At 37.9% G+C, this 10,776-nt stretch overlaps 1 protein-coding gene across 1 annotated transcript; it reads left to right on the forward strand.

The window, feature by feature from the left end:
* The first annotated feature begins 1,516 nt into the window (after positions 1–1,516).
* On the forward strand, positions 1,517–2,461 carry Or12e9 (olfactory receptor family 12 subfamily E member 9). Its single transcript, NM_001000668.1, has one exon. The coding sequence runs from the start codon at positions 1,517–1,519 to the stop codon at positions 2,459–2,461; it is 945 nt and encodes a 314-aa protein (NP_001000668.1).
* The last annotated feature ends 8,315 nt before the right edge of the window (positions 2,462–10,776 follow it).

Below are 10,776 nucleotides of genomic sequence, written 5' to 3' on the forward strand. Positions count from 1 at the left end.
ATATATATAATAAAATTCCACCTATCTACAATAGAGAATTAAATGCTTGAATAAAAATTGTTGATGTAAGCATAACACATACTATTACCTAAATAGCTCCTGATAGCTCTGTTAATGTCTATCAGAAATGATTCTAGAAATGTTATAAAATATTAGCATATCTTCATTTGATTCAGCACAATTTTTGCCATAGGAAAATTCTGTTAAATTAATGCAGCCGTGTGTGTGTGTGTGTGTGTGTGTGTGTGTGTGTGTGTGTATGGTTTATGTGTATGCATATGTATATATACATAGATGTTTATCAAATGATTTAATTAATTATGCAATATATGCAATATATATTAGAAAAGATTTCATTTCAAAGGTGATAATAGCTAAACCTTATAGAAGTATTTGAATAAAACTAAATGACAAGTTATTTGAAATTTCTAATGCCTATATTTACTTGAAATTTCTACTAAATTAATTTCTCAGTATAAGAATAAGGATCAAAAAGTTTTCATGGGTTCGGTCCCCAGCTCCGAAAAAAAGAACCAAAAAAAAAAAAGTTTTCAAATTACCGACATACAAACATACACATACACACACACAAAGGAGAATGTGTGTGTGTTTGTGTTTGTGTGTGTGGGGGGGAGTGAGAGAGAGAGAGAGAGAGAGAGAGAGAGAGAGAGAGAGAGATTAATGTTAGATGATTTGGAAGGTTTGTTTTAGCAATTTGTGCATAAAATACTTACAGGAGCTGAGGAAACAGACTGGAGGTAGGTAGAGTGCCAGCCTAGCCACTATAAAGCTATGGTTAAGAATGGTTGACCCCATGCAAATAAAAGTGCAGAGTAAGTGCTATTTGTAAAAAGTTTCAATTACTATATTTTTTATTTACATACAGTTTCAAATTAAGAATGTCATAGGTAGGTGTGAAAATACTAACTTTGATTACATAGTTTTTTACATTGAACTTTCGAAAGTTTTAAGTGTAAAATTGCATTTCATAAAATCTGGTGCTGTTGATCATTAATGAAATTGCACATAAAGGCAACTAAGAGAATAAAAGGGAGTTTGAAATATCACATCAAGACACTGAAAATATATGCTTAATATATTTTTAAGTTAATTTTTAAATGAATAAAGAATATTTAATCACAATAAATTGATTTGTGATAGTCTTAGGAAACAGTTTTGGAAGAAAATTAAAGAACCAACTGAAATTTGAATCATCAATTCAGAATTTTTCATTTTACATATTTAGATAATCATTTAAAGTAGCATGTGTCATTGTGTCATTTAAAAGGGTATAAATTACATCAGGTAGTGGGTGGGAAAAGAAGCATTTACTTTAGCGACAAAGAATATATGTCATGACAAATTCTGAGTTCATTAGCTACACACACACACACACACACACACACACACACATAAACATTAAACAGAATGAAGAAAGACAAATACTATGGTTTCAGTCTCTGAATGATACACCAAAGCTGAGGATAAGGAGGTATACTTTGAATCATCCCCGCAGATGAAACACACAGACATCAGGGAAGAGGACAATGCCTCCACAGTGACACAGTTTCTTCTGCTTGGATTTTCTGATCTTCCCAACCTCCAGAGCTTTCTATTTGGGATATTCTCTATAATGTACTTGATTATACTAATTGCCAATAGTTTCATAATTGTTATAACCACACTGGATCCTGCACTACAGAAACCCATGTATTTTTTCCTGGTCAACTTTTCTTTTCTGGAAATCTGTTATGTATCAGTCATTCTCCCTAGGATTCTGTACAGCATTTGGACACACAACAGAAATATTTCTCTTCTGGCTTGTGCTATACAAATGTGCTTCTTCCTAATGCTGGCAGCCACTGAAAGTATTCTCCTGGCCGTGATGTCCTATGATCGCTATGTGGCCATCTGTAATCCTCTGCACTATGCTCTGGTCATGAACCCAAGAAAATGCAGGCAGCTGGCAGCAGGGTCCTGGCTCGGTGGCATGCCATTCCAGCTTGGGCAAACCTGTCAAATATTCTCTCTACATTTCTGTAACTCTAACCAAATAGATCACTTCTTCTGTGACATACCTCCTGTACTTAAACTGGCCTGTGGAGACACTTCTGTTAATGAGATGTATGTCTATGTAGTGGCTATCTTGCTTGCTGCAATCCCTTTTATACTAATACTAACATCGTACAGCAAAATTATTGCCACCATCCTGAGGCTGCCAACAGCAGAAGGACGAGCAAAAGCCTTCTCCACATGTTCTTCCCACCTAGTGGTTGTAGTTTTGTTTTTTGCCTCTGCATCTATTACCTACTTAATGCCAAAATCAACTCATTCTGCAGTAAGTGACAAATTCCTTTCTCTTTTCTACACCATTGTCACCCCCATTTTCAATCCCATGATTTATTGCCTTAGGAACAAAGAGGTTATTGCAGCTCTGAGAAGATTATTGCTTAGAACATAGTGTCATGGTTTTCAACTCAAGTGACAAAATTACAAACCCAGGTCTGACTCACAGAGACTTTTCCCCTATGTTCTTTTACTTTGAGATGCTATTCACCACCTGCTAGGAACTGTCTTTGTTATTTTGAAATTTAGTATAACATCATTTTGCTTAGAAATACAGTCACTGAATGGATATTGAAGATGTTATGTGTTAATGAGACATTTGTCCATTATATATTTTCTTTGATAATTTTTCTTTGGGTATGCAATACATTCCCTTCTCCTATCAAAATCCAATTGCTACATCCAAATCCTTCCCTACATGTAAGTCTTTGTTTTGTTTCATGGCCCAATAAGCTTGACTCAGGTCCTCTGTATGACCAGTTTAAATGTATTATATATAGATCCTCTATTGAAGGCATTGATTCCCGCTCTATCTAAATATTTTTGTTGGTAGTATTGCTGACAACAGAGTAGGTTTCCTTCTCATACTCATAACCTATTCTTAATGGGGCAAGTTTCATTCAGGTCCAGTCAACTGAAGAGTAGCAACTACTGTGAGTTCAATTCTCACTTATTAGCAACAGTTTGTGCAGCCATGTATCTGCATGAAAAGAAAATCTGAATCAGTCTGTTTTCATGTGACATATTTATACCTCTAAATTATTTGTTAATTATCTCCCTCATCTTCACATTGATATTTCCTATTATTTTCATTTTTATCATGTCTGACTTAACTATTATAATTACATGTCAAATATGTAATTAATAATATGTAAGCATAGGTTAAGTTAATGGATGAAGTCCTGGAACTTTATGTGTTGTGACAGATTTTTGGTCAGCTGCGAGACTATGAACAATGAAACTGAAAGAAACATTGAACCTATCATGTGTCTCTGTTACGTTATTGCATTCCCACAACTCTATAATCTTCTGTGAAGTTGATTTCAAATCCTATGATGCCTATAAAATATTCATTAATTTTACATCTACACCAAATATCTACTCTAGGTATTATAGAATTTGATTCATAAATGTCATGTTCAACTTTATTTATAGAATATTATTTCTTTATCACCTTACACACACACACACACACACACACACACACACACACACACACACACAATGGCATATATTATTTATCATTATTTATCTTTGGTACTAATTATATATTTTTAAAATACTTACTCCTAATGGCCATCCTCTTCTGTCTGTCTCTCTCTCTCTCTCTCTCTCTCTCTCTCTCTCTCTCTCTCTCTCCTTCTCTCTATTTCTCTGTCTGTCTTTGTTTCTCTCTCACACAAACATATATTTATGTTAATTTTATATAGGTATATGTGAGTTGAAACATATACTAATAAACAAATGTCAATAAAATATAGAATCCACAAATGACAGAAAACAAGAAAGAAATGACAGATTAAATTATACATTTCTGAGAAATCTTAATTAAGCTAAGATTTTCAGTTGTGTACATTTTTCTCCAAAGGGAATAATTTATTTTTCTTCATGTTTTTTAAACACTGCAAACACACCCATTGTATACATATGCTATATTTTCCAGGTGATAGGTTCCAAATCTTAACCTATTATGAATAGTTCTGCAATGAATGCTGATGTACCTCTGTGACAAATGAACATTTAAACACTATTCTGAAGTGGCAGTGTTTGACCATATAGTTGATCTATTATCAGCATGGACAACAGTTTAATGCTCATTTCTTTTTTTTTTTTTTTTTTTTTTTTTACTTTTACACCAATACTTTATTGGATTTCTTTTTTTAATTTATTTAATACTTAATAATAATTCTTTGGTTTCCGGGCAAACATCCCCCTCCCCCCATTCCTTATCAGTGTTCCCCTCCCAACCCTCCCCCCATTGCCGCCCTCCCCCCAACAGTCTAGTTCACTGGGGGTTCAGTCTTAGCAGGACCCAGGGCATCCCCTTCCACTGGTGCTCTTACTAGGATATTCATTGCTACCTATGAGGTCAGAGTCCAGGGTCAGTCCATGTATAGTCTTTAGGTAGTGTTAATGCTCATTTCTATAGAGGCTAAAATGTCTTGCATTCCACAAAATTATTTAATGGTTCTCATTGTGTGTCTCTATGCCCTACTCTGTCTTTCTCTGTCTCTATCTGTCTCTGTCTCTTTGCCTCTACCAGCTTTTTGTATTTTTTTTGTATTTTTATACTCTATTTACATCTATTTGCATGTAATTTTTTATTACTTTATGTGCATCATATGAGATCAGGTGGCACAGGAAGTCATAAAATGTTGTTAGATATTTTTGGACATTTCTTGAAACTTTTGGAAATTATTTTTAAGTTACCACTCCAGTCCTGTTTCTTATTTTCTTAAATGACTAGAATTCGCCAAACCCCGTGGGAGAGAGACCCCACCGCCTGATCAGGTGGGCACTCCTGAGGCTGCAGAGCGGAGGAGACCACCAACACTGCCCACCCCTGCCCACATCCCTGGCCCAAGAGGCAACTGTATAAGGCCTCTGGGTTCCCGTAGGGGAGGGCCCGGGAGCGGCAGGACCCCTGCGCCTGAGACACTGCCGGAACCTGAAGGAAACAGACCGGATAAACAGTTCTCTGCACCCAAATCCCGTGGGAGGGAGAGCTGAACCTTAAGAGAGGCGGACACGCCTGGGAAACCAGAAGAGACTGCACTCTGTGCACATCCAGGCGCCAGAGGAAAACACCAAACGTCATCTGAAACCCTGGTGCACGGAGGCTCCCGGAAGGAGCGGCACAGATTTTCCCGGTTGCTGCCACAGCAGAGAGGACTTAGGCAGTACCCCACGAGCAAACTTGAGCCTTGGAACCACAGGTAGGACCAATTTTTCCCCTGCAAGAAACCTGCCTGGTGAACTCAAGACACAGGCCCACAGGAACAGGTGAAGACCTGTAGAGAGGAAAAACTACACGCCCGAAAGCAGAACACTCTGTCCCCATAACTGGCTGAAAGAAAACAGGAAAACAGGTCTACAGCACTCCTGACACACAGGTTATAGGACAGTCTAGCCACAGTCAGAAATAGCAGAACAAAGTAACACTAGAGATAATCTGATGGCGAGAGGCAAGCACAGGAACCCAAGCAGCAGAAACCAAGACTACATGGCATCATCGGAGCCCAATTCTCCCACCAAAGCAAACACGGAATATCCAAACACACCAGAAAAGCAAGACCTAGTTTCAAAATCATATTTGATCATGATGCTGGAGGACTTCAAGAAAGACATAAAGAACTCCCTTAGAGAACAAGTAGAAGCCTACAGAGAGGAATCGCAAAAATCCCTGAAAGAATTCCAGGAAAACACAATCAAACAGTTGAAGGAATTAAAAATGGAAATAGAAGCAATCAAGAAAGAACACATGGAAACAACCCTGGACATAGAAAATCAAAAGAAAAGACAAGGAGCTGTAGATACAAGCTTCACCAACAGAATTCAAGAGATGGAAGAGAGAATCTCGGGAGCAGAAGATTCCATAGAAATCATTGACTCAACTGTCAAAGATAATGTAAAGCAGAAAAAGCTACTGGTCCAAAACATACAGGAAATCCAGGACTCAATGAGAAGATCAAACCTAAGGATAATAGGTATAGAAGAGAGTGAAGACTCCCAGCTCAAAGGACCAGTAAATATCTTCAACAAAATCATAGAAGAAAACTTCCCTAACCTAAAAAAAGAGATACCCATAGGCATACAAGAAGCCTACAGAACTCCAAATAGATTGGACCAGAAAAGAAACACCTCCCGTCACATAATTGTCAAAACACCAAACGCACAAAATAAAGAAAGAATATTAAAAGCAGTAAGGGAAAAAGGTCAAATAACATATAAAGGGAGACCTATCAGAATGACACCAGACTTTTCGCCAGAAACTATGAAGGCCAGAAGATCCTGGAAAGATGTCATACAGACCCTAAGAGAACACAAATGCCAGCCCAGGTTACTGTATCCTGCAAAACTCTCAATTAACATAGATGGAGAAACCAAGATATTCCATGACAAAACCAAATTTACACAATATCTTTCTACAAATCCAGCACTACAAAGGATAATAAAGGGTAAAGCCCAACATAAGGAGGCAAGCTATACCCTAGAAGCAAGAAACTAATCATCTTGGCAACAAAACAAAGAGAATGAAAGCACACAATCATAACCTCACTTCCAAATATGAATATAACGGGAAGCAATAAACACTATTCCTTAATATCTCTCAATATCAATGGCCTCAACTCCCCAATAAAAAGACATAGATTAACAAACTGGATACGCAACGAGGACCCTGCATTCTGCTGCCTACAGGAAACACACCTCAGAGACAAAGACAGACATTACCTCAGAGTGAAAGGCTGGAAAACAATTTTCCAAGCAAATGGTCAGAAGAAGAAAGCTGGAGTAGCCATTCTAATATCAAATAAAATCAATTTTCAACTAAAAGTCATCAAAAAAGATAAGGAAGGACACTTCATATTCATCAAAGGAAAAATCCACCAAGATGAAGTCTCAATCCTAAATATCTATGCCCCAAATACAAGGGCACCTACATATGTAAAAGAAACCTTACTAAAGCTCAAAGCACACATTGCACCTCACACAATAATAGTGGGAGATTTCAACACCCCACTCTCATCAATGGACAGATCATGGAAACAGAAATTAAACAGAGATGTAGACAGACTAAGAGAAGTCATGAGCCAAATGGACTTAACGGATATTTATAGAGCATTCTATCCTAAAGCAAAAGGATATACCTTCTTCTCAGCTCCTCATGGTACTTTCTTCAAAATTGACCATATAATTGGTCAAAAAACGGGCCTCAACAGGTACAGAAAGATAGAAATAATCCCATGCGTGCTATCGGACCACCACGGCCTAAAACTGGTCTTCAATAACAATAAGGGAAGAATGCCCACATATACGTGGAAATTGAACAATGCTCTACTCAATGATAACCTGGTCAAGGAAGAAATAAAGAAAGAAATTAAAAACTTTTTAGAATTTAATGAAAATGAAGGTACAACATACCCAAACTTATGGGACACAATGAAAGCTGTGCTAAGAGGAAAACTCATAGCGCTGAGTGCCTGCAGAAAGAAACAGGAAAGAGCATATGTCAGCAGCTTGACAGCACACCTAAAAGCTCTAGAACAAAAAGAAGCAAATACACCCAGGAGGAGTAGAAGGCAGGAAATAATCAAACTCAGAGCTGAAATGAACCAAGTAGAAACAAAAAGGACCATAGAAAGAATCAACAGAACCAAAAGTTGGTTCTTTGAGAAAATCAACAAGATAGATAAACCCTTAGCCAGACTAACGAGAGGACACAGAGAGTGCGTCCAAATTAACAAAATCAGAAATGAAAAGGGAGACATAACTACAGATTCAGAGGAAATTCAAAAAATCATCAGATCTTACTATAAAAACCTATATTCAACAAAACTTGAAAATCTTCAGGAAATGGACAATTTCCTAGACAGATACCAGGTATCGAAGTTAAATCAGGAACAGATAAACCAGTTAAACAACCCCATAACTCCTAAGGAAATAGAAGCAGTCATTAAAGGTCTCCCAACCAAAAAGAGCCCAGGTCCAGACGGGTTTAGTGCAGAATTCTATCAAACCTTCATAGAAGACCTTATACCAATATTATCCAAACTATTCCACAAAATTGAAACAGATGGAGCCCTACCGAATTCCTTGTATGAAGCCACAATTACTCTTATACCTAAACCACACAAAGACCCAACAAAGAAAGAGAACTTCAGACCAATTTCCCTTATGAATATCGACGCAAAAATACTCAATAAAATTCTGGCAAACCGAATTCAAGAGCACATCAAAACAATCATCCACCATGATCAAGTAGGCTTCATCCCAGGCATGCAGGGATGGTTTAATATAAGGAAAACCATCAACGTGATCCATCATATAAACAAACTGAAAGAACAGAACCACATGATCATTTCATTAGATGCTGAGAAAGCATTTGACAAAATTCAACACCCCTTCATGATAAAAGTCCTGGAAAGAATAGGTATTCAAGGCCCATACCTAAACATAGTAAAAGCCATATACAGCAAACCAGTTGCTAACATTAAACTAAATGGAGAGAAACTTGAAGCAATCCCTCTAAAATCAGGGACTAGACAAGGCTGCCCACTCTCTCCCTACTTATTCAATATAGTTCTTGAAGTTCTAGCCAGAGCAATCAGACAACAAAAGGAGATCAAGGGGATACAGATCGGAAAAGAAGAGGTCAAAATATCACTATTTGCAGACGACATGATAGTATATTTAAGTGATCCCAAAAGTTCCACCAGAGAACTACTAAAGCTGATAAACAACTTCAGCAAAGTGGCTGGGTATAAAATTAACTCAAATAAATCAGTTGCCTTCCTCTATACAAAAGAGAAACAAGCCGAGAAAGAAATTAGGGAAACGACATCCTTCATAATAGACCCAAATAATATAAAGTACCTCGGTGTGACTTTAACCAAGCAAGTAAAAGATCTGTACAATAAGAACTTCAAGACACTGAGGAAAGAAATTGAAGAAGACCTCAGAAGATGGAAAGATCTCCCATGCTCATGGATTGGCAGGATTAATATAGTAAAAATGGCCATTTTACCAAAAGCAATCTACAGATTCAATGCAATCCCCATCAAAATACCAATCCAATTCTTCAAAGAGTTAGACAGAACAATTTGCAAATTCATCTGGAATAACAAAAAACCCAGGATAGCTAAAGCTATCCTCAACAATAAGAGGACTTCAGGGGGAATCACTATCCCTGAACTCAAGCAGTATTACAGAGCAATAGTGATAAAAACTGCATGGTATTGGTACAGAGACAGACAGATAGACCAATGGAATAGAATTGAAGACCCAGAAATGAACCCACACACCTATGGTCACTTGATTTTTGACAAAGGAGCCAAAACCATCCAATGGAAAAAAGATAGCATTTTCAGCAAATGGTGCTGGTTCAACTGGAGGGCAACATGTAGAAGAATGCAGATCGATCCATGCTTATCACCCTGTACAAAGCTTAAGTCCAAGTGGATCAAGGACCTCCACATCAAACCAGACACACTCAAACTAATAGAAGAAAAACTAGGGAAGCATCTGGAACACATGGGCACTGGAAAAAATTTCCTGAACAAAACACCAATGGCTTATGCTCTAAGATCAAGAATCGACAAATGGGATCTCATAAAACTGCAAAGCTTCTGTAAGGCAAAGGACACTGTGGTTAGGACAAAACGGCAACCAACAGATTGGGAAATGATCTTTACCAATCCTATAACAGATAGAGGCCTTATATCCAAAATATACAAAGAACTCAAGAAGTTAGACCGCAGGGAAACAAATAACCCTATTAAAAAATGGGGTTCAGAGCTAAACAAAGAATTCACAGCTGAGGAATGCCGAATGGCTGAGAAACACCTAAAGAAATGTTCAACAACTTTAGTCATAAGGGAAATGCAAATCAAAACAACCCTGAGATTTCACCTCACACCAGTGAGAATGGCTAAGATCAAAAACTCAGGTGACAGCAGATGCTGGCGAGGATGTGGAGAAAGAGGAACACTCCTCCATTGTTGGTGGGATTGCAGACTGGTAAAACCATTCTGGAAATCAGTCTGGAGGTTCCTCAGAAAATTGGACATTGAACTGCCTGAGGATCCAGCCATACCTCTCTTGGGCATATACCCAAAAGATGCCTCAACATATAAAAGAGACACGTGCTCCACTATGTTCATCGCAGCCTTATTTATAATAGCCAGAAACTGGAAAGAACCCAGATGCCCTTCAACAGAGGAATGGATACAGAAAATGTGGTACATCTACACAATGGAATATTACTCAGCTATCAAAAACAACGAGTTCATGAAATTCGTAGGCAAATGGTTGGAACTGGAAAATATCATCCTGAGTGAGCTAACCCACTCACAGAAAGACATACATGGTATGCACTCATTGATAAGTGGCTATTAGCCCAAATGCTTGAATTACCCTAGATCCCTAGAACAAAGGAAACTCAAGACGGATGATCAAAATGTGAATGCTTCACTCCTTCTTTAAATGAGGAAAAAGAATACCCTTGGCAGGGAAGGGAGAGGCAAAGATTAAAACAGAGACTGAAGGAACACCCATTCAGAGCCTGCCCCACAGGTGGCCCATACATATACAGCCACCCAATTAGACAAGATGGATGAAGCAAAGAAGTGCAGACCTACAGGATCCGGATGTAGATCGCTCCTGAGAGACACAGCCAGAATACAGCAAATACAGAGGCGAATGCCAGCAGCA

Source organism: Rattus norvegicus, chromosome 3 (genome assembly GCF_036323735.1).
Source record: "Rattus norvegicus strain BN/NHsdMcwi chromosome 3, GRCr8, whole genome shotgun sequence".
Taxonomy (NCBI): domain Eukaryota; kingdom Metazoa; phylum Chordata; class Mammalia; order Rodentia; family Muridae; genus Rattus; species Rattus norvegicus.

Excerpts from the sequence above, each read along its gene's own strand:
- Or12e9 (NM_001000668.1), top strand. The coding sequence starts at position 1,517 with ATGAAACACACAGACATCAGGGAAGAGGACAATGCCTCCACAGTGACA.